Raw genomic sequence first — 24,890 nt, forward strand, 5'->3', positions numbered from 1 at the left:
GAACAGCAAACTTCAGACACAGAATTCAAGAAATAGTTGTGTCCATCCATTTAAGAATCCACTGGTTTACTTCACGTTTACATACTAAACACAGGTAATAAATAAAAATTCCTGCCTTTAAAAGGAGAGGGCATTCCCTCCCAGTGTGCTGTACTGCTCGGACTTGTCCAAGAGCCATCTACACATAAAATAAAAAGAATACATTACATACAACATCTGAAGCATCATTAGCTCATTTTTTCTTTTTTTTTCTTTGTATATTTAAGACCTCACTATAAATGGAAGACACTTAAATAAGAAGAAACCACGCAATCTTGGTCAAAACTACAAGTACATTCTATAGGCTCATTCAGAATCCTTAAAAAAAAAAAAAAAAAAACTAAAAAGGCAAAAAATCATAACATCAGTTGTAAGCAAACAAAAAAGTGTAGACTTCTAAATTCCGAAGTTTCAATAATTATGTTTTTTTTAAAAATAAAGGCACTGTAAATCTGTTTTAAGCCACATTTCATGTTAAACCTGATACAGATAACAAAACAAGAAACATTGGGGGAAAAAAGTATAACTCACAACACACAAGACCAGTAAACTACAGTATCTTCAACCTTTAAAGTGAGATATGAAATAATGCAAACAGAGCATACAAAAAGCAGTTCATGCTGGATGAGAAAAACTAGTGAAATGTCTCCTAAGCATTTTATAGTCTTGTTTTCCTTTTCAGTGTACTAATACATTGTCTGTGCAAATGTCAATCTGACATACTCCAAAAGGAGAGAAAACGATACATTCCTAAATAACACAAATTCTGCTATTTGACTCAGATTTTACCTACCTTCTCTAGGCTTTTCTCCCCTGTCCTTGAGACATATATAAACCTATCAACTTCAGGAGCTTACAATGAAAGTAAGGCTTGAATGAAAATTTTCAAAAATACTAGTAGTAGTTTGACTATGTTAACAATTACAATATTTATGACTATAACTTACCTCCATCTTCCAAAGGTCTTTTTTGTCCTCCATAACCGTAGTCATTTGAATTCAGTGATGTACCAGCATCACCTCCAATTTTAGCTGCAATCTTGGAAAACAAAAACATGCCATCACTTGATACCATCACTGTAACAGCTCCACACTAATCAGTATTACAACGTTTTTATTCCTTAATGTCCTCCACTTAAAAATATCACACACACCTGAGGTCAGGTGGTGGGAAGGAGACGACACACACGACTTTGCAAGTGGTAAGCTGTGCGTCTTCCCTCTAGATTTCTGGCTGTCTCTATCCAATAAAGATAATACGCATATGCAGTCCAGATTCAGGGCCCAATCCTTCATGGGAGTTCCATAGCTCAGGTGGGAAGCTCTGGTGCTGTGGTATCTCTCCTCTCTGCAGAGCTAGGGCCTTATGTATTATATGTGATATCCACCATAGCACCAGCTTCTTCCAGTGCCATACCACAGGCATGCGCATGCCATGTGGTGCCAAGGCTGTCTATGTCTGAAGCAAAAAGAAAAAGGTTGGTCCGGGAGCAGCACTTTTCTATGTGGAAGTAGTCAATTCATAACCTTTTCAAGACTAACCAAGTATCTTTCAGAAAAATATGGATCTTAATTTCGTCATCTCCACAGTTTTCTTTTCTCTTTAAGGGATGTATGTAGATGCAAAGAATGTGAACACTTTGTGGGACCCTAAGGCTGGACTGTCCAAGAAAGTAAACAATGAAATGACATCTATACTTGAGAATATGGCTTGACCAAACTGGAAAGTGTATGGAATATAAAATATGTAACATCAAAACCCTGAAATACTAAGAATTTAAAGCACTGCAAAGGTTCAAGTCCCCTCCTGCAGGGGGGAGATATTTCAGAAGTGGTGAAAGCAGTGCTGTAGATATCCTTTTTTCTTTCCCTCCCCCATCCTCTCCTCAATCTCAAAAATGAAAGAAAAAAGAACAAGTCCCTGATCCCCACCTTCAGGGCAAAGTAGCGTAAAAAAATTATGCAGCTGGGGGGGTGGCACACCTGTTTGAGTGTATATGTTACAACACACAAGTGTCTGTGTCCAAGCCTCTGGTCCCCACCTGCAGTGGGGAAGCTTCACAAGTGGTGAAACAGTGCTTCAATGTTCTGTCTCTCACCCCATCTCCCCCTTCCCTCTCAACTTCTGGCTGTCTCTATCCCATAAATTTAAATAAAGATTTAAAAAAAGTACTGCTGTTAAAAGTACTTGAGGCCAAAGAAAATAGTATTACTGGGAGTTGGGCGGTAGCGCAGCGGGTTTAGCACACGTGACACGAGGCACAAGGACCAGCGTGAGGATCCTGGTTCAAGCCCCTGGCTCCCCACCTGCAGGGGAGTCGCTTCACAGATGGTGAAGCAGATCTGCGGGTATCTATCTTTCTCTCCCCCTCTCTTCTGTCTTCCCCATCTCTCTCTGTCCTATCCAATAAAAATAACTACAATAAAAACGAAATAAATATTAAAAAATCTTTAAAAACAGTATTACCAATTTTAAAAAGCGGCTTAGGCTATGGGTACCTAAACGCAGGTCTACAAGTTTGCAGAGTAGTACTCCTCAACTTCCAAGGATCTGCTACAAGGATACGTACACATCCTATTCACTGAGTAGTTCTTAAACTATCCTAGTCAAGTGAAAGAGGGCTGCAAGAATAAAATGAATACAAGATAGGCCTAGCACAGAATCTATAATATTTATATAAATAATTATGAACAGGTATGGCACAATTAAATTGTAAAGCAGTCTACAGGAGTTCAAATTATAATTTTAACTAGATTTCTTAAAATTCTTCTTTATTAAATGGTATAGAGATGTTGAGATGGAAGGGGTAAGTTCAAGAGGGAGTGAGAAAGACACCTGCAGGCCTGCTCTGAGTCCTTGCACACAGTAATTTGTGTGCTCAGCCAGGTGTGCCACTTTCCTGCCCCCAACTAGATGTCTTTGTAACAATTAAGCTATTTTTTATTTGCTTCTGTCTAAGACAGTTAACATTCTACTTGTTAGAATTGTGTCCATGGATGAATAAGGTATGTTACTTCTCTTTGTTTCCCTAGGATTTTCTTGAGCCACATAACCAGGTATTAAGGAAATGGATTTCATTACTATTTTGACTCAATAAAGTTTTTATTAACTGCATAACTACTATGAGCAGGGTTATGACAAATTCAGTTCTCACCAACTAGAATGTGATGAAGAAATATTACCAGATAGTAACTGGCCCCCTTTCTACAATACAGACATCTTTGCTTACTTTCAAGAGATCAAATCGTACTATACTGTCACAAAAAAAATCATACACAGGTGCCATTTATCACTGACAAGATTAATGGTATTTGAAAAGTCAACAGTATGGGTAAATGAAGTAGCACACTCCAAAAGTGTGCTGCCTTATCATGTTTGTGACCTCAGGTACAAGCCTGGCCCCCACTGCACTGAATGAAGCTTCTGTATTCACTTTTAAAATAAGTCAATAGGGTGGGAGAGATAGCATAATGGTTATGCAACAGACTCTCATGCCTGAGGCTCCCAAGTCCCAGATTCAATCCCCTGCACCATCAGCCAGAGCTAAGCAGTGCTCTGGTGTTTCTCTCAAAAAGACAGACAGACAGATAGATAGATAGATAGTAGATATAGGACCCTGGTATATCTACTCCGGCCCTCAACAATCCTCTTCTACAAAACTTTTACAACATTGAAAGAACTTGGTTCAGTCAGATTCACTTACAATTAAGAGATTTCAAGAATAAAGGTGGTGTAGATAGCATAATGGTTATGCAAAGGGACTCATGCCTGAGGCTCCAAAGTGCCAGGTTCAATCTCCTTAGCAACATAAACCAGAGACTAGTAGTGCTTTGATAAAAAAAGGAATTTCACTGAAGGAAGTAAATATTTTAAAAGAACAATTAAACATGTATTTTTGGAGAGGCAGAAATTGAGAAGGAAGGGTAGACAGTACCAGTGGTACTGCTTCTCCACCTGTGAGACTTCCCTTCTGTGGAGTCCACCAGTGGACCCCATTTGAACCAGGGGCCTTGTACACTGTAGCCATGATAACCTGCTCTTAACCAGGTGTGTCACTGCCATGCCTTCAAGGAGAAATTGGATACATTTTAATCTCCAATGTTTCAGAGAGGACTTGTTTAGTGTGATCAACAAAGGCCTAATAATCTAAGGACCCCAACTTCACTCTTTGGGATTACAACTTGAAATATACAAATAAAATAAAGACTATGAATTGAGGGGGCCTGGCACCCAGTAAAGCCCACTTATTACCAAGGAAGCACAAGGTCAGGGTTCCAGCCTCAGATCCCACCTGCAAGTGTGTGTGTGTGTGTGTGTGTGGGGGGGGTGCTCACGTCATAAGTGGTGAAGCAGATCTGCAGATATCTTTATTTCCCCTCCTCAATTTCTCTGTCCTATCCAATTAAAAAAATATATATGAATTGAAAACCCTAGAGTAACAGCCTTATGCCCTTATACTGCTGAAATGAACTCACAGGTAATCATTAAAATCTGAAAGTTTCATGTTGAAAAACAAATCATCAGAAATCGGAGGGGGGGTGTAGATTGGGCAACAGCCTAATTTACCAAATGGCAACCGTCAGCTAGTGTAAGCACCACAAGTAGGGGCCTGGAATCCCAATCATCTGTCCATTTTCCTGCATGCATGCCAACGGTGACTCCCCCCAACACACTGTTGTTTCAGGGCAAGAAGCTGTTCTTACACTCCTTCCTTTCAAAGACCCTACTGAGCAAAGACACAAGGCTAGCTGGGGACTTGGAAATACAATCCTTTAATGCAGTTACGGAAAAAGTGGCTCAGATATTAACCGACTTTTCCCTTCAGCTCAAGAACTTCTTATATTCCAGTTCCTTAATGAAGTAAACAGCTATCATTGACAGAGGCAACCAGCAATGCAATCAGTAAGAGTAATTCAAAAGCCAAGTTTGGGACTCTCAGATCAGCTATCCCTGGACCTTCTTAGCAGCTGCCTGCTGCTGCTGCTTCTCCTTTTTCTTCTTATACATGCCTTCACACATACCATTTCTTTTCTCTACTAATCGAGCTCACTTTGGAAGCTGGGCGCGCCACGCCGGTGGTGCCCTCCATACAGCTCACAGAACAAAAGCGCTCGGTCGCGTGTACTCCCCGCTCAAAGTGTCAGCCCCGAACTGTTCATTTGCCCTGATCCTTTGATCAGCTTCCTAAAAGGCAGAAAGCCAGTTCGCGTTCAAAAACACCCCGCCAGTATCTAAGGAGTCTGCAGCACAGTAAAAGAATTACGCCGAGCACCTAAAAGTGTCCCGGGACTTGTTTAACATTCCGGCTTTCACATGAGCCCCTCACAACTCCATAGGAGCAGGCGCCGCCGCCGCCCTGCACCTTTCCCGGAGGACACTCACTCGGAAATGGCTTTCGTTCGGGACGAGAAAAAAGTGCCCTCCGGGGCCAGAGCGCGCACCCACGTTCCAGACAAAAGAGGAGCTCCGGTCATTTTACCGCTCGGCCCCGAGGGGCACATTCGAATGGAAACCGGGTTTCGTGGGTCTGAAGCCACTTTGAGGGAAATAAAAGAGAAAGAGGGGTGGATGTGGAGGGAAGCACGGAAGCGGCCGCCGCGCCGATCCCGCCCAGAGCCGAGGACCGACTGACTCCCCGACCCGGGTCGCTAGTTCTCTTTTCCCTTGATCGGCGTGAACGTGAATGAAACCCAGGGGTGACGAGCGAGGCGTCATCGAAGCTCCGTCCCCCAGCCCCTGGTCCCTTTCCTGTGGTCCCCCCACCCCCACCCCCGGCTCGTTACCAGAAGCTTCCATTGTGTCGTGTGTGTAAAAACTACGTGCGCTTTGTCCCGTGGAGGAATGTGTCCACCCGGAGGCAAGGGAAACGCCGAGAAGTTACTCGCCGGCTCCCCCCTCGCCACCCCCCTCAGCGCCGAGACGTGCGGAAAAAGACCTCAAGCCATCTTGGAGGAGAGGCGCACGCGTTGGCGGCTCACACGGCGAGGAACACAGAACCCCGGCCCAGCCGCCAATCCGTCTTATCCCAGCGGAGAGACGTGGATGTGTCCGCACGTGGCACGCCTCGATGGATGGCCACTCTTTAATTTTTTCATTTTAACTCTTCCCCCCTCCTTCAGGGCCGGGAAGTAGCGGCCTACTCCGCCAGCGGCCCATTACCGTGAGCTGTCGGGGATCCCGCCGCGCGGTCCAGCCTTACCTGCCGGGCCCTCTGCAGGGCATCTTTGAAAGCATCGTTAACTCCGCCGCCGCCGCCGCCGCCGCCTCCACCACCACCTGAGCCAGAGGAGGGCGGGGGAACTGTTGAATAGTCTGCCATTTCTATAGTATAGAAGCCACTACTGCTTCTTCGCACAGACCTCTCAGCCAACTGCTAAGAAAGAAAGAAAATGGCGGCGGCCGAAGCCGTATCACATTCTTGTGCGACCATCGTGCCGTAAAGGGGCGGGGTCTCCAATAGGGAAATCTCGCGATGTTTTCAAGCAGCGCAATGCCGTGAGGGTGTGTGTAGGGGGCGTGGAGCGAAGGGAGGAAAAAAAAAAACAAAAAACGAGAGGCTGAGCCGGGTCACGAGAATTGTTTCAGAGCTCGCGAGAAGGAACCGTATTTTTTTTTTTTTTTTTTTGGCGCTTCCTCTGCGCGCGCGTTCTTGGTGTTGAGGCTGGTTGTAGTTCTGGGCCGGAGGGTGACGCTTTGCGGCGATCGTGGTTAGCTCGAGTTTCTGAAAGCCGAAAAGGAAGGAGGGAAAAAAAAGAGAGAGAGTCTTAGCTTATCGGTAGAGTTGAGTGTGACTTTTGCACAGAGGCTGCGTATCCTCGGGGAAGGGGGTGACGTCGACGGCATAACGGCGACGCCACAGTGTCCCGAGAGCGTCGCGGCGCCGCGGCGGGGAGGGCGGCGGGGACAGTCGCGGCCCGCAGACCGTGGGTGATGCTGCCGACGACGCCCGCCCGGCCTAGCGAGAACCCGGCTTGCTTTTCAGGGTAGTAGGGTGTCCCCGCATTTTCTGTCTACGTGGTTACAAGTGGGGGCTGAGTTCAGGCTAAGTTATCAAGAGGATTTTGAAATGTCGGTGTAATGAATTGACTGTGACCACGTGACTGCCCTTTATCTTCAGAAAGAGAAAGAAGACATTGTGGTTGTTGCAAACCGACACGCAGCGCTGACCGCACTTCGCAGCGGTTTGGGCTGTGTCCATAGTCGAGACTGAGCCTCATGTAAGCCTCAAATTTAATCAAATTGGACTCAGACTTGTAGTTTTGTTTTTGTTTTTTTCCCCAGCTCCAACCAGTGCGAATTCTCAGGTAATGTCACTTATTTCTCACCAGCTCTCTGTACAGCCCTCCCGTGTGCTTGGTGTAGAGGTATGGAACCTGGGACTTACGAGGTCCTTAGCCCAGGATGTTTTTGTTTTTTGGTTTTTTGCATGATCACTATACCATCTTCCCCCACTGTCAGGTAATGTTATAAAATCGTTTCCCCAGCGGTAGATTTTTTATTTTCTTTTCTTCTTAAATTTTTTTATTTATTGGGCGGAGGGTGGATAGCATAATGGTTATGCAAAGGGACTCTCTGGCCTGAGGCTCCAAAGTTTCCAGGTTCAATCCTCCGCACCACCGTAAGCCAGAGCCGAACCAGTGCTCTGGTTTAAAAATATATATATATATATATATATTATTTATTATCGGATACAGACAGAAATTGAGAGGGGTGAGGGAGACAGAGAAGGAGACACCTGCAGCCCTGCTTCACTTCTTGTGAGGCTTTCCCCCTGCACGTGGGGACCAGGGGCTCGAACCCGGTCCTTGCGCACTGTAATGTTTGCACGTAACCAGGTGCGCCTTCGCCTGTCCGGATTTTTATTCCCCCCTTTTTCTTTTTTTCTTTTTTTTAAAGATGATTAGGAATTCATTTCAGATTTCTCTCGGGACACCCTCCCAAAGCATCTAGTGGCATGTAATTTACTGCATGAGATAGATACTGAGAATTCCCAGAATTGTAAAGCTGCTTTAGGAATCTGTCGGCATTTTCTTCCAAAACCTTATTATGGCTTTTAGAGAAGGAATTTTTTTTTTTTTTTGGGGGGGGGGCAGCGGCCAGGCGGTGAGGCACCGGGTTAGGCGCTCACATTACAGTTTGCATGGACCTGGCTTTCAGCCCCTGGCCCCCACCTGCAAGGGGAAAGCTTCAGGACTGGCGAAGCAGGGCCGCAGCTGTCTCTGTCTCTCTATCTCTCCCCCTTCTCAATTTCTCTCTCTCAATCCAATAGCAAATAAATTAAAAAAAAAATTGTATGTTAAAAGAATGAACTTTTGCAGCTTTAGCATTTTGTGTGTTGTGAGTCAGGTGGAAAAGAGTACTTTGCCCGTTGCTCCCTTTAGAGTACTTGAGATGTGTTGACTTCCTGATACCTAAATGTAAGGTGTCTGCTTGCTCAAGGCACCAAATAAGTCTTATAATTGTACAGATACCATTTTCCTCTGAACAACCATGTAACTATAATTCTGATGAACTTTTTTGTTGCTTTTAAATTTGGGAGGGATTTATATTTGGAAAAGCAGTGAATGTGTTGGACTATAGATTTAAAGTATTGCCAGTAGTACTCAGATTTAACATAACCTTGGCAGGCCAAGGGGCTGGATGCTTTTGCGCACCTGGTTGAGTGAACATGCAGCTATGCTCAGTCACTTGGTTCAAGAAAGAAAGCAAACTTGTCTCATGGCGCAGATGTCAGTAGAATACCCTCCCACAATTGAGACATCCAGAAATGTTCCCAATATTGCAGTTATCCTGTTTGAGACAAAATTACCCCACATTAAAAACCATTTGTCAGCCTTGGTTTCTGCCCTTCCACACATCAGAAAGACCTGGAGCATATTCCAAATTTCATTACTTTTTTTTTTTCTCTCTCTCTCTCTCTCTCTCAAAGTTTATCGCTGGGGCTCTGCCTGCACTGGGAATCCACTGCTCCTGGAGGCTACTTTCTCCTGCCCTTGTTGTTGCCATTATTATTGTTGGATAGGACAGAGAGAAATGGAGAGAGGAGGGGAAGACAGAGAGGGGGAGAGAAAGATAGACACCTGCAGACCTGCTTCACCGCCTGTGAAGCGACTCCCCTGCAGGTGGGGAGCCGCAGGCTTCAACTGGGATCCTTCTGCGGGTTGTGGCACCACGTGCGCTTAACCCCATTCGCTACTGCCCAGCCCCCATAGCTTTTTTTCTTCCATTGCTCTTAAATCTTCATCTGCATAGTACTGGCAACATTCTCTATTACTTTCAGATTTATTGGCTACCAATTGACTTTTTTTTTCATTCTTTCTTTTTTTTTTTTAAACCAGAGCACTGCTCAGCTCTGGTTTATGGTGGTGTGGGGGACTGAACCTGGGACTTTGGAGCCTCAGGCATGAGAGTCTGCATAACTATTATGCTATCTCCCCCCACACACTTTTTTTTTTTATTTTTCATCATCACTGGAGCTTCACTGCTTCTGGCAGAGATAGAGAGAGAGAGTAAAACAGACCACAGCAATGAAGTTTCCTCCAATCCTAGAACCTGGGTGACACACATGGCATTCATTACACTATGCAAGTGAACAATTTCACTAGCACCTCAGTCATTTTTATTTTTCCTTTCCTTTCCCCTTTCCCTTTTCCTCTGCTCAGTTCTGGTTTAGGGTGGTGCTGGGGATTGGATCTGGAATTTATGGTGCCTCAGGCAAGAAAGTCTTTGCATAACTACTAAACTATCTCTCCAGCCTTCTCCCATTCCCCTATTTTTTTTCTTCTATTACTATTAAAAAAAAAATTTTTTTTAATGAGAAAGATACAGACAGCGGGGTGCCAGAGCACTGCTCAGCTCTGGTTTATGGTGGTGCTGGGACTTTGGAGCCTCAGGCATCAAAGCCTTTTGCATAACCATTATACTGTCTCCCCAGCCCTGATTACTATTTGTTATTGCCACCAGGGTTATTGCTGGGGTTGAGTGCTAGCACCAGGAATCCATCACTCCCGGAGGCCATTTCTTTTCTTTCCTTTTTTTATTTGATAGAACACAGAGAAAAGGAGGGGATGGGGAGAGAGGGAGAGAGTTGCTACTAGCAATGCTTTGCTCATGAACCTTGCCCTTGTAGGTGGGGAAGGGGCGGGACTTAAACGTGCGTGCTTCTACATGGTAGTGTGTATTTAACGCTGCCATTATTTCTTAATCAACTTTTCACTTAGATTTTTAAAAACATTTTATTTACTTATTAGTGAGAAAGATACGAAGAGAGAGAGAAAGGAACCAGACATCATTCTGGTATACATGCTGCTGAGGATTGAACTTGGGACCTCATGCTTGAGAGTCTAGTTCTTTATCCACTGCACCATCTCCCCGTCCACTCAGTGTTAGATTTGTTAAGTTTATTTAGATGGCCCCTCACTGGGTACATAGATGTTAGTAAGTGTTAAGTCCTCTTGGTTGATGGAGCCTTTGAGCATTAAGTAATGCCTACCCCTATCTTACTGTTTTATTAATTTTAAAGTCTGTTGTGTCAGATATGAGAATTGCTGTACCTTTCCTTTTTTGTGATCTATTAGCTTGTGTGCTAGTTTTCCATCCTTTTACTTTGAGATTAGTTGAATCTGTGGAATATTAAGGGGTTTTTTTTAGTATTTATTTTCCCTTTTGTTGCCCTTGTTTTATTGTTGTAGTTATTAATGCCATCATTGTTGGATAGGACAGAGAGAAATGGAGAGAGGAGGGGAAGACAGTGAGAGGGGGAGAGAAAGATAGACACCTGCAGACCTGCTTCACAACCTATGAAGCGACTCCCCTACAGGTGGGAAGCCGGGGGCGGGCTCGAAATGGGATCTTTCTGCCAGTCCTTGTGCTTTGCACCATGTGCGCTTAACCGGCTGAGCTACCTCCCGACTCCCTGGAATATTAAGATTTTTATTTATGAGTGTTAGGGAACGTTTTTTAAAAATGTTTTATGTATTTATTTTTTAACTTTTTTTTTTTTTTTTTTTTTACCAGAGCACTGCTCAGCTCTGGCTTATGGTGTGGGGGTTTGAACCTGGGACTTTGGAGCTTCAGGCATGAGAGTCTCTTTGCATAACCATTATACTATCTATCCCCACACTTTTTTTTTTTTGAACAAGCAATTTACACTGGGAAATTTTTTTTTAAAGATTGTATTTATTTATTAATGAGAAAGCTAGGAGAGAGGAAGAACCAAATATCACTTTGGTACATTTGCTGCTGAGGATTGAACTCCGGACCTCCAATGCTTTATTCATTGCACCATCTCCCGGACCACAAGAGTGGAAAATTTGTACTGATTTCTTGCCTTACTTTACTCTTATGCCCATCAGTTACCTCCTAATTCTCAACTGATAAAAGTATATGATACTAACAAGATCTGATAACTTCACTCTTTACTGTGCTGTTTAAATTGCCCCTCCCCCCTTTTTCAGTGTGTTAAAAAATTCAGGTTAAGAATAAGGAAAGTAGCTACTTCACATTAAAGTTGTCTGAGATGTTAATCAGATTGTTATGTAGTTACTGTTCTTAATGATATATATCTCTTCTGACATACACACACACATACACATACATTTTTGGTGCCACAGACATGAAGTTTTGTTGTATAAACCTGTATGCTATTTCTATTGTTGTTGATGTTGTTATTATCTTTACTGGATAGTCTGCCAGAAATCAAGAAGGTAAGGGGAGATAGGGAAAGAGAAAGAGACACTTGTAGTACTGCTTCACCACTTGCAAAGCTCCCCCGCCCACAGGTGGGGACCTGGGGCTCAAACTGGGGGCCTTGTACATCGTAGCATGTGCTCTCAGCCAGGTGCACCGGCCACCTGGCCCCTATGATATTCTCTGGTTCCAAGTTTCCAAGATTCTATTTAGTGAGGTCTGAGTGGAAGCAGGAGATACTTACATTTTAAGTGATAACGTTGTTACCAAATGTATGGAACATTGTAGAGAATAACTAGATCAGTGGTAAAACTGGAGGCAACCTTATGCGTTGCTATTTAATGAGCAGTGTTTAATTTATTCATTTTCTGAGCTAGGCAATATTAAAATCTTCATTTGCTGGGGTACCATACAGATAGGCTGACTGATTTGCTCACGGTCACAAATTTGTATTAAATCTATGACTTGAATCCAGACAGCCTGACCTTAATGGATGGGAATATCTATCTTTAAAAGTATGTATCCCTGTAATTTCTAGGATATGATCTACAATTTAGTATTCTGTGAATTTTAAAAACATTTGTTCTTTAAAAAAATATATTTTTAATGAGAGAGAAAGGCTAGAACACTGATCAGTCTGGTAGTGTTGGGGATTGAACCTGGGAATTTAGAGCCTCAGGCATGAAAGCTTTTTGCATTACTATTATACTGTCTCCCCAGCCTGGCCAGAATTCTTTATGAGAAGCTAGCTCTTAATATGAGATAATAATAATTACAATTAAAAAGATTTATTTATAATAGATGAATATATATTTAATTATTTTGTCAGAGCTCTGCTCAGGTCTGACTGATAGTGGTGGGGAGGGAGTTCAATCTGGGTCTTTGGAATTTCAGAAATGAAATCTTTTGCATAACCATTATACTGTCTTCTCCACTTTCATATATTTACTGGAAAGGAGAGGGAGTGAGGAGAGACCCATCATTCTGGCATATACAGTGCCATGGTTGAACCTGGGAGCTCAAGCTGTTCTACTAACTTCACCACCTCCCAACCACATAAATTACAAAAATTTAAGAACCTAGACTGCTGCAGTAGTTCACTCGGATAGCGTGCCACTCCACCATAAGCACATCCCAGGTTTAGACCTGGTCACCACCACACTGAGAGCAACTTTTGGTGCTATGGCCTTTCTCACTCTCTCTGCTTCTCTGAATGTGTTGCAGGAAAAAATTAAGAACCCATATGTTCTTTTCTTTTTTTTTATATTTATTTTCCCTTTTGCTGCCCTTGTTTTTCATTGTTGTTGTAGTTATTATTGTTGTTGTTACTGATGTCATTGTTGTTGGATAGCACAGAGAGAAATGGAGAAAGGAGGGAAGACAGAAGAGGGGGAGACAGACACCTGCAGACCTGCTTCACTGCTTGTGAAGCGACTCCCCTGCAGGTGGGGAGCCGGGGGCTCCAACCGGGATCCTTACTGCGCTACCACCTGACTCTCAGAACCCATATGTTTTTTTTTTTTAATTTTTTATTTATAAAAAGGCAACACTAACAAAACCATAGGATAAGAGGGGTACAACTTCACACAATTCCCACCACCAGACCTCCGTATCCCATCCCCTCCCCTGATAGCTTTCCTATTCTTTAACCCTCTGGGAGTATGGACCTAAGATCATTGTGGGATGCAAAAGGTGGAAGGTCTGGCTTCTGTAATTGCTTCCCCACTGAACATGAGCCCATATGTTTTATAACATAGCAATTGTTTTCTGTATTGTTAATTCCATTGGTTTGATTAGTATGTCAAATAAAGTATGCAGTGCTTTGATGTTAATTAGTTAGTGCTATTTCTTCAAATACATTATTTGGGGGTTTATGTGTTTGTAGAACACATCACAAACTAGACTGTAAGCCCTTTCAAGGCAAGGAATGAATAATTTCAATATTTCGTCTGGATTGCCATGTATGATAGTGCTTATACCGCTTGTCTATACATTGGACTCCTCTCCAAAATGGCCCAACAAACAAAATGTATCAAATGTTATTAGATCATACTTTTCTGTTATTCTGAGTACAGGTCTCTATAGGTTACTTTTCTGGAACAATTGATACTTGAGACAGAAGTTCTTTTTGCAAATAGAGATTTCTCTTTATTTATTTATTTATTTATTTTTTTTATCAAGAGCACTGCTCAGCTCTGGCTTATAATGGTGCTGCAGATTGAACCTGGGACCTTTGGTGCCTCAGGCTTGAAAGTCTTTGCATATCATTATACTGTTTCCCCAGCCCTTTATTTGCTTTTCTTTCTTTTAAAAAAAATATTCATTTATTATTGGATAGAGACAAAAATTGAGAGGGGAGGGGAAGATAGGGAGAGAGACAGAGAGACACCTGCAGCCCTGTTTCACCAGTTGTGAAGCCTTAGCCCTTTAGGTGGGAACCAGGGACTTGAGCCCACGTCCCTTCGCACTGTGATGTGCGTGATTAGCCAGGTGCACCACTGTCTGGCTCCCTTTCTCTGCTTTTTAAGACCAGGGCAGTGAAGGTAGTTGGATTATGGAGGAGGGAGAAGTTTACTAAATTACCATTCCTCAGTTTTCCAGGGTTCTCTAATGAGAGGGGAAATCTTTACTACAGAGGTCCCTTCTGAACATATATACTGTGCATTTGGCTGGTTGGCAATCTGTCTGTATGCAGGACCTGTCCTTTGAAGCAGCATCAGAACATAGGAATCTGAGTGTCTATTTTTGTTTTATTTTTTTAAGCAAAGTTATCACTGAGGTTCATTGCCTACATAACAAATCCACTGCTCCTGGTAATCTTCTTTTCTTTTCTTTTTCTTTTTTTTTTTTTTTGGTTGATAGAAATTGAGAGGGGAGAAGGGGGTAGGTTCTGGGTGCTTGAACCTACCTTCACAAGTGTTAGCACACTTGTTTGTAATAACATGCTCTACCAGGTGCACCACCTCCTGACCTCCGAATAGCAGTATTTACTGAGAAAAGATTAGAGTTGCCTACCTTTGCTGGCAAACTGTACCTGTCCCCGGGACCCAGGCAAGTGACTAGCAGCAGTAAGTAACTGACTCGTATGTGTAAGATGCCAAGTTCAGTCCCTGGTATCGCATGTACCAGAGTGGAGCTCTCATTCTCTCTCTGGCTTGCTGTCAAGTATATATATAGTTTTTTGTTGTTGTTTTGTTTTGTTTTTAATAGAGACAGAGAACGCAGAGAAACAGACAGTGAAAGAAAACACAGCTCCAAAGCTTCCTGCAATGCCATGGTGAGCTGGGTTCAAACCTGGGTCACAGACATGGCAAAGCAGCGCACTGGTCTAAGTGAGCTATTTCACTGGCTCAATAAATAACATATAAAACCCAAACAGACAACAGTGTTGGGGAGATAGCATAAAGGTTATGTAAGAGACTTTCATGCCTGAGGCTTTGTTGTCCCAACTTCAATCCCAGCACCACCATAGACCAGAGCTGAGCAATGGTCTTGTGTGTCTCTCTCTCATTAAATAAAGGCATAAGGGAGCCGGGAGGTAACACAGTAGGACCAGAGTAAGGATGCTGGTTCGAGCCCCTGGCTCCCCACCTGCAGGGGAGTCTCTTCACAGGCGGTGAAGCAGGTCTGCAGGTGTCTATATCTTTCTCTCTCCCCGTTTGCCTTCCTCGCTCCATTTCTTTCTGTCCTATCTAACAATGGACATCAGTAATAATAATAATAACTACAAAAACAATAAAAAAAGGGCAACAAAAGAGAAAATACAGTAAAACTTTTAAAAATACTTTAAATGCATAAGTATTAAAAAGATGGAGCAGGTGGCAGTGGGGGTACACCTAGTAGACTGCACTTGCTACCACTTTCAAAGAATGCACAAGGACCCAAGTTCAAGCCCCTGGTCTTCACCTGCAGGGGAGAGGCTTCATGAGCAGTGAAGTATTGCTGCAGTTGTCTCTCTCCCTTCTTCCCTCTCAATTTCTTTTTGTCTGTATAACCAGCCAAACCAAAAAGACTCCATGTTACTCCCAGCTTTCTATTGCTTTAGGAATAATGCTGAAAAATTGAAATTTCTGATAGCCTCAGTCTAATAAAATTGTCTTATTTTTTCTTGTTTATTTATTTAGTTAGTTTTGGATAGAAATTGGGAAAGAATGGGAGATAGACACCTGAAATACTGTTCTACCATTTGTGACGCCATCTGTTATTATTGTTAATTGTTATTTATTTTTTCTACTAGAGCACTGCTCAGTTTTGGCTTATGATGGTGTGAGGGTCGAACCTGGGATTTTGGAGCCCAAGATAGGAAAGACTTTTTTAAAAAAAAATTTTTTTAATTATTATTTATTTATTATTGGATAGAGACAGAGGGAAATTGAGAGGAGAGAGGGAGAGAGACAGATAGATACCTGCAGCCCTACTTCACCACTTGTGAAGCTTTCCTCTTGCAAATGGGGACCAGGGACTAGAACCCGGATCTTTTTGAACTAATGCATATATGATCAGGTGCACCACCACTCAGCCTCTTTAAATTTTTTTAAATATTTATTTATTGGATAGTGACAGCCAGAAATCAAGAGCGAAGGGGGAGATAAAGAGGGTGAAAGACACATGAAACACTGCTTCATCACTTGCAAATCTCCTCCCACACATGTAGGGGCTGGGGGCTCAATTGTTGCACATTGTTAACGTGCACTCAACCAGGTGCACTACCTGGCCCTGTGAAAGACTAATAAGGGGTTGGGGGTTGGGAAAAAAAAGAAAGACTACTATGCTATCTTCCCCTAACATTGTTCTACTACCCAATTCTTGAGTGATTTTATTTATTTATTCCCTTTTGTTGCCTTTGTTGTTTTGTAGTCGTTATTGTTATGGATGTCATTGTTATTGGATAGGACAGAGAAAAATGGAGAGAGGAGAAGACAGAGAAGGGAATAGAAAGACACCTGCAGACCTGCTTCACCGCTTGTGGTGGGGGGCCGGGGGCTCAAACCGGGATCCTTATGCTGATCCTTGCTCTTTGCGCCACCTACACTTAACGCACTGCACTACCGCCCGACTCCCTCTTAAGTGATTTTTAATAATTCTACAACTGACTTATATTTTTAAAAAATTTATTTTCCCTTTTGTTGCCCTTGTTTTTTATTGTTGTAGTTATTGTTGTTATAACAATTTATTAAGAGAAAAGATTTATTTAGCTATGAAAGTGGGAAAAGGAGCAAGAAAAATAGAGCATTTCTCTGGCACATGCAATGCTGGGAATTGAACTCAGACCCTCATGTTTGAGAGCCTAATGACTTACCTACTGTACCACCTCCTGGGCCACTTTCTGTAATAAGCTTCTGTAGCATGTAATGGGAGCTATGTGTATGTTTCATATCTTACTTTAAAATGGTCCTGTATGTCATCCCAAATGTGTTTTTAGACCTTGGTCTGCATCTACCATCAAAACTCATTTTGTACATAGTCTCAAAACCAAAATGTAAAATAAATTAACATATTTACTTTTCTCATTTTCCCTTTGTGATAATGTGTCTATTTTTTCCTCTCCCACCTGGGTCATATATTTATAAGTTCCTGTCACTTCTTTTTTTTTTTTAATTTTTTATATTTATTTTATTTATTTATTCCCTTTGTTGCCCTTGTTGTTTTATTGTTGTAGTTATTATTGTTGTTGTCATTGTTGGATAGGACAGAGAGAAATGGAGAGAGGAGGGGAAGACAGAGAGGAGGAGAGAAAGATAGACACCTGCAGACCTGCTTCACCGCCTGTGAAGCGACTCCCCTGCAGGTGGGGAGCCAGGGCTCGAACCAGGATCCTTATGCCGGTCCTTGTGCTTTGCACCACGTGCGCTTAACCCGCTGCGCTACAGCCCGACCCCCAGTTCCTGTCACTTCTACTGCATTTTTTTCCATTAGCTTGTTTTTACCAGAGCATTGGTTTATGGTTGTGGAAGAAACTGAATATGGGACTTGGGAGCCTCAGGCATGAGAGAGTCTTTTTGCAGAACCATTTCTATTTCACCCGTCCGTCCTCTAGCTAGAAGAGGCCCTAGCAGGGGTTAAATTGTTATTGGGAAAACTGAGAAATGTTACACATGTACAAACTACTGTATTTTACTGGTGACTGTAAATCATTAAGCCCCCAATAAGGAAAAGAAAAATAAATAAATAAATCTAAAAGTAAGGCTAGGGAGATAGCACCAGTGGCAGTCCAATAGACATTCATGCCTGGGGCACCAGTGATCCCAACTTCAATTGCCAGCACCACCAAAATCCTGAGTTGAGCAATGCTCTGGTTTAAAAAAAAAAATGCTATCTCCTGTATATTATAGAATTTCTTTTGCTCCCGGTGGCCTTTTTTTTTCTTTTTCTTTTTTCTATTTTATTTGGCAGGACAGAGAGAATTGAGAGAGGAGAGAAGATAGGGAGATAGAGAGGAGACAGGCAGCTGCAGACCTGCTTCACTGCTTGTGATGAGAACCCTCTTCAGGTGGGGAGCAGGGGCTCAAACCTGGGTCCTTGGTGCATGGTGATATATGCACTTAATTGAGTGTGCCACAGTCCAGCCCCCCTAGAATACCTTCTAAAAAAATGAAAAAACAGAATAACTTCTACATAAAGCAGCAGTGATTGGAGTTAAGTTTCTCCCCTTTCTTCCTTCCTTCCTTCCTTCCTTCCTTCCTTCCTTCCTTCCTTCCTTCCTTCCTTCCTTCCTTCCCTCCTTCCTTTCTTCCTTCCTTCCTTTTACCAGAGCACTGCTTATGGTGGTGCAGAGGATTGAACTGGGACTTTGGAACCTCAGGCACGAGGGTCTCTTTGCATAACCATTATGCTATCTACCCCCACCCCCTGGAGTAAGTTTCATGTTTTTTTTTTGGGGGGGGGTAACAGGGAAATTATCTACCAAATCAAAAGCATCTATTTTTCTAATCATGGTATCTACTTTACATTTAGTTTGTAAAATACATAATTGGAAGACAAGGCTATTGTCAGTGATATCCGAAGGATTTGTGGGTATGAATTCTAAAACTTACTTGGCATATAGTTTGTTGTTGTTTTCCAGTAGAACTTTGTTTCTCTGTCTTGACATTTCTGTGCCTATTTATAGCTGTGATCTCTTTGGAATTTGCCTTCTGAATCTGTTTGTTTTTTTATGTTGCTTCTTATTAGCTGATTTTTCTCACTTCATTTTCTAAAAGGACATTTGAAAGGATTTGAGAAGAAAATAATAAGAAATTTTAGAAACAAGCAAAATTTACTATTTTCCTATGAATTACAGTAATTGTTTCTAGCAGGTTAGCTAATTTTTCATGTTAGGATGGTAGTTGGGGCTAAGAAGATAGCATAATTGTTATGCAAAAATGCTTTCATGCCTGAGGCACTAAATGTCTCAAACTCAAGCCATAAACCAGAGCTGAGCATGAGCAGTGCTCTGTTAAGGGAAGAAGAAGAAAAACAGGCAGTAACTTTAAGTTTGAAAGCATATGAAGCTTTCAGTAAATTTGTTTAAGATAAATATTACTTTTAGATGTTTGTTTGTTAGTTTTGTGTCCCAGGGGATATAGCACTCTGGGCTGACATTTTCAGATAGAAACCACAGCACTAGTGGCACAATGAATGAGGCATTGGACTCTCAAGCATGAGGTCCTGAGTTCAGTCCCCGGCAGCACATGTACCAGAATGATGTCTGATTCTTTCTCTCCTATCATTTCTCATGAATAAATAAAATCTTAAAAAAAAAAAAAAGAAAGAAACCACAGCACTGATGGGAGTTGGGCAAGAGTGCAGCGGGTTAAGCATAGGTGACGCAAAGTGTGAAGATCCTGGTTCGAGCCCCAAGCTCCCCACCTGCAGGGGCGTCACTTCACAGGTGGTGAAGCAGGTCTGCAGGTATCTATCTTTCTCTCCTCCTCTCTGTCTTCCCCTCCTCTCTCCATTTCTCTCTCTCCTATCCAACAACGATGACATCAAAAACAACAATAATAACTACAACAATAAAACAAGGGCAACAAAAGGAATAAACATTAAAAAAAAAAAAAGAAAAAAAAAAACACAGCACTGAAACTTCCCCTAATGCTGTGGGGAACTCGAGCTTTTTCAGGTGAGCTCTCACCAACTCTAGAGATTTAAAAATATTATTTATTCCTTTTTCTTTTTTAAAGATTTTATTTATGAGAAATATAGGAGGAGAGAGAAAGAACCAGACATCACTCTGGCACATGTGCTGCCGGGGATCGAACTTGGGACCTTATGCTTGAGTGTCCAAAGCTTTACCACTGTCCCACCTCCCGGACCACATATTATTTATTCTTAAAATAAAAGTTAACTGTATGATTGTTTTTAATATCTTGTTTATTAAATTTTATGAGAGAAACCCTAGAGCACCGCTCAGCTGTGGTTATGGTGGTGCTGGGGTCTGAACCTGGGCGCTTGGAGCCTCAGGCATTAAAGTCTTTTACATCATTAGGCTGCTTTCCCTGTCCAACTTTTAGATTAAAAAAAAAAAAAGCTTATTTATTTATTGGATAGAGACAAGGAAAATTGAAAAGGAAAGGGCGATAGGGAGAAAGAGACTCCAGTATTGCATTATATTCTGTAGGTGGGGACCAGCTGGGGACTTGAACCCTGTTTATGGTGCATGATAATGTGCTCTCACCACCAACCGGGGCTCCCTTTTAGATTTTTATTTGTTTATTTATTTTTAACCAGAGCACTACTAAGCTCTGAGGGGATAGAACCTGGGACCTCAGAGCCTCAGGCATGAGAGTCTCTTTGCATAACCATTATTATTCTTATTACTATTTTTTTTTTTAAACCAGAGCATTGCTCAACTCAGGATTTTGGTGGTGCTGGCAATTGAAGTTGGGATCACTGGTGCCCCAGGCATGAATGTCTATTGGACTGCCACTGGTGCTATCTCCCTAGCCTTACTTTTAGATTTATTTATTTATTTTTCTTTTCCTTATTGGGGGCTTAATGATTTACAGTCACCAGTAAAATACAGTAGTTTGTACATGTGTAACATTTCTCAGTTTTCCCAATAATAATTTAACCCCTGCTAGGGCCTATTCTGCCATCATGTTCCAGGACCTTAACTCTCCTCCCCCCGTAGAGTCTTTTACTTTGGTGTGCAATATATAGTTTTTATTTAGAGATTTATTTACTGGAGAAAGAACTGAAGCATCACTCTGGCACATACTATGCTGCAGCTCAAATTTGGGGCCTCATGCTTAAGCTTGAGAGTACAATACTTTATCCACTGCACCACCTTTAGGCCATACCTACCTTTAGATTTATTTTAATGCAAAAGTTATATAAAGATACAATGGGGGTGAGGGTAGATAGCATAATGGTTATGCAAAGAGACTCTCATGACTGAGGCTCCAAAGTATTAGGTTCAGTCCCCCCGCACCACCATGTGCCACAGCTGAGCAGTGCTCTGGTTGAAAAGAAAAAGAAATTTCAATTGAAGCCTTTCGATAATAGTAAGCACTTTAAGGCATGAAGTGTCATATTTTTCTTTGAGACTTAACAATACAGACATCCTGTATTTCACTTATTCTTTCACCAGCCATCCCATATTCACTTATTCAACTCAGTAAAAATGTTTGGTACTACCTATGGACATCTAATCTTTGACAAAGGGGCTCAGACTATTAAATGGGGAAAGCAGAGTCTCTTCAACAAATGGTGTTGGAAACAATGGGTTGAAACATGCAGAAGAATGAAACTGAACCACTGTATTTCACCAAATACAAAAGTAAATTCCAAGTGGATCAAAGGACTTGGATGTTAGACCACAAACCATCAGATACTTAGAAGAAAATATTGGCAGAACTCTTTTCCGCATAAATTTTAAAGACATCTTCAATGAAACGAATCCACTTACAAAGAAGACTAATATAAGCATAAACCTATGGGACTACATCAAATTAAAAAGCTTCTTCACAGAAAAAGAAACCACTACCCAAACCAAGAGACCCCTCACAGAATGGGAGAAGATCTTTACATGCCATACATCAGATAAGAGTTTAATAACCAACATATATAAAGAGCTTGCCAAACTCAACAATACAACAAATAACCCCATCCAAAAATGGGGGGAGGACTTGGACAGAATATTCACCACAGAAGAGATCCAAAAGGGTGAGAAACACATGAAAAAATGTTCCAAGTCTCTGTCAGAGAAATACAAATAAAGACAACAACGAGATACCACTTCACTCTTGTCAGAATGTCATACATCAGAAAAGGTAACAGCAGCAAATGCTGGACAGGGTGTGGGGTCAAAGGAAACCTCCTACACTACTGGTGGGAATGTCAATTGGTCCATCCTCTGTGGAGAACAGTCTGGAGAACTCTCAGAAGGCTAGAAATGGACCTACCCTATCATCCTGCAATTCCTCTCCTGGGGATATATCCTAAGGAACCCAGTACATTCATCCAAAAAGATCTGTGTCCACATATGTTCTTGGCAGCACAATTTGTAATAGCCAAAACCTGGAAGCAACCCAGTTGTCCAACAACAGATGAGTGGCTGAGAAAGTTGTGGTATACATACACAATGGAATACTACTCAGCTATAAGAAATGGTTACTTCACCGTTTTCAGCTGATCTTGGATGGACCAAGAAAAAATCATGTTGAGTGAAATAAGTCAGAAACATAAGGATGAATATGGGATGATCTCACTCTCAGGCAGAAGTTGAAAAACAAGATCAGAAAAGAAAACACAAGTAGAACCTGAAATGAAATGGAATTGGCGTATTGCACCAAAGTAAAAGAGTCTGGGGTGGGTGAGGAGAATACAGGTCCAAGAAAGATTCAGAGGACCTAGTGGGGGGTTGTATTGTTATATGGGGACCTGGAGAATGTTATGCATGTACAAACTATTGTACTTACTGTTGAATGTAAAACATTAATTCCCTAATTAAAAAAAAAAAAACTCTACCACACACAAAAAAGTTTGATACTGTTACAGCTATTGGAGATATAGTAGAAAACAAACTAAAAAGACAAGGAGCTAGAAGATAGGTCACGTGTTGTGCTGTGTTACCTCTCTTTCTGTCACATAAAAAGAATGAATAGCTGACCTAGGAGGTTGGGAAATCATGCATAACTGAGAGTGCCTGAAACAAACGTACAAAAAACTCTTATTGTCTCCCTGGAACTTACTCTAGTGTGTGTTGAATGAAACCTTGTATCACTTTTATTTATTTATTTATTGTGGGGAGGTGTTGTTGAGCGCGGGCTGCAGAGAAGAGAGGAGGAGTCCGGAGCGAAGAGGAAACACAAATCTTTATTTGCACTGGCACCTCAGAGTTGGGTGCTAGAAAAGCAGGTTGGGCCACGTGGAGGTAGCGAAAATGGCCGCCTCACACAGTAACCTTTCCTGCGTCTGAACACCGGAGTGAAGCGCTGGCAAGAGAGCGAGGTGCGGAAAATGAAGGGTTTTTATAGGAGTAGCTTTCACGAGAATGGAAAGGGGGAGGAGTAACCATAGCACTCCAGGATAGGATGATAACTCTCATGAGAATGGGAGGGGGGAGGAGTAACCAAAGCACTCCAAATATCGTGGGGATATAGACAATGTCCTGAGGGCATAATATGGCGGAACAGGCACTCCCAGAATGTCCCAACTCTCAGGAGAACTAGTAGCCTGAGGGGACAACATGGCAGATGTGACACATCTGCACAATTTCCCAGCATCTCCCCCTTTCCTTTTATCTAATGGCCAGGGCAACAGTCTGTAAAGTCTATTAACTACTCAGGGTCAGTCTATGAAAAACCAGCAACGTGAAGGGAAGAAAGCTGCTGTAAAATTGTCTAAAGTGTCCAAAGGGTATACCAGCAAGTCCGATAAAAGTCTCAGTCCAAAGTAGGTGACTAGGGGGAGAAATGGCAGGGGATGAAATGCTGCATGAGGAAGGTCAGCCTCTGGAATTCCGCTTTTCTGTAGATTGTGAGCTGGAACTGCCAAAACGTGACAGGCAAAGCAGAAGCAGGAAAGGCAGACAGGCAGTAAAAAAAGTTCTGTCCTTGGAGTCTGTGAATCAGGTTCTTCAGATCGCATCAGGTGACATCTAGGGTTTTGGGGGGGTGTGCCACTGTAGTCGTGCCATCTAGTGGGTGATGTCAGGGTGTACAGGGGTCCAGATGTTTTTTTCCAGGATTCCTGTGGAAGAAACACAATCTGCTTCTCGTGGTTAGCAGGGCATCTGATTTGAATGCTTTATAGAAAAAGAGGTTTGGTGCCTTAGCCAACTGAGTATTGGGGGAATGTATTTTTCCTATTTATTATTATATATTCATGGGGAAAAAGAACTTATCTTTTAACAAAGACTCTAAGGTGTAGGGAAGCGGGAACTATCTTATCTCTTTTTTTTTGTATCTTGCCTTTTGTTGCCCTAGTTGTTTTATTGTTGTAATTATATTGTAAAGGCCACTGTTCCACCCAGACAGGCTCATTAGAAAGCCAGCTTAAGCGGGGTGTTTGGCTGCGAACAGTGGCATTTAGTATTGGGGGGTGCTGATTAGACCTGGTCTCGCGGGAGCGCGTGTTACACTCTGCAGAGGCATCTGTGGATATCTTAACATCAAGACATTCTAGAAGATCTCTGCCCAATAGGTTGGTGTTAATATTAGCTATCAAAGGGTGGAAGTGCCCAGTAGAACCTTCTGGGTCTTTCCACACAAGTGAATCTCGTGTGCGAAATGATTGGGTGTGTGGGGGGAAGAGGGAAGGAGAGAGGGATAGCAGAGCATTGCTTAACTCTGGCTTAAATTGGTGCCTGGGATTGAACCTGGTCATCTGGGGACCTTGAGCATACAAATTGGCGCTGTAACAAACTGAACTATTTCCATGGCCCCTCGTATCAATATTTCTTTCTTTTTCTTTTTTTAAATTTTTAAAGATTTATTTATGTATTGATAGAGACAGACATCTTTTTAATTTTTTTAATTAAAATTTTTTATTCATTTATTCCTTTTTTGTTGTTGCCCTTGTTTTATTGTTGTAGTTATTATTGATGTCCTTGTTGTTGGATAGGACAGAGAGAAATGCAGAGAGGAGGGGAAGACAGGAGGAGAGAAAGATAGACACCTGCAGACCTGCTTCACCGCCTGTGAAACGACTCCCCTGCAGGTGGGGAGCCGGGGGCTCAA

The 24,890-nt window shown here is 42.2% G+C and overlaps 2 protein-coding genes across 21 annotated transcripts in view; one reads left to right on the plus strand and one right to left on the minus strand.

Annotated features, from left to right (window-relative positions):
• The window catches only part of FUBP1 (far upstream element binding protein 1), a 32,169-nt gene extending 25,705 nt beyond the window's left edge, over positions 1 to 6,464 (minus strand). For 6 of the 20 annotated variants that reach the window (XM_060202217.1, XM_016192993.2, XM_060202211.1 and 3 more), the window contains exons 1-3: positions 6,239 to 6,463; positions 987 to 1,077; positions 116 to 178 (exon numbers count right to left, since the gene is read on the minus strand). In XM_060202217.1, coding sequence (XP_060058200.1) covers positions 116 to 178; positions 987 to 1,077; positions 6,239 to 6,358 — 274 coding nt within the window. In that variant the 5' untranslated portion in view covers positions 6,359 to 6,463. Of the gene's footprint in view, positions 1 to 115; positions 179 to 986; positions 1,078 to 6,238 lie in introns of all 20 variants that reach the window. The other 14 variants (XM_060202218.1, XM_016192998.2, XM_016192996.2 and 11 more) reach the window with 5 other exon arrangements.
• Positions 6,465 to 6,795: 331 nt separating this feature from the next.
• DNAJB4 (DnaJ heat shock protein family (Hsp40) member B4) overlaps positions 6,796 to 24,890 on the plus strand; it is a 43,780-nt gene continuing 25,685 nt past the window's right edge. The window contains exon 1 of the mRNA XM_060202227.1: positions 6,796 to 7,343. The gene's annotated coding sequence lies outside the window, so the exon portion shown is untranslated. The remainder of the gene's footprint in view (positions 7,344 to 24,890) is intronic.

The sequence above is a fragment of the Erinaceus europaeus genome, chromosome 11 (genome assembly GCF_950295315.1).
Source record: "Erinaceus europaeus chromosome 11, mEriEur2.1, whole genome shotgun sequence".
In the NCBI taxonomy this organism is placed as follows: domain Eukaryota; kingdom Metazoa; phylum Chordata; class Mammalia; order Eulipotyphla; family Erinaceidae; genus Erinaceus; species Erinaceus europaeus.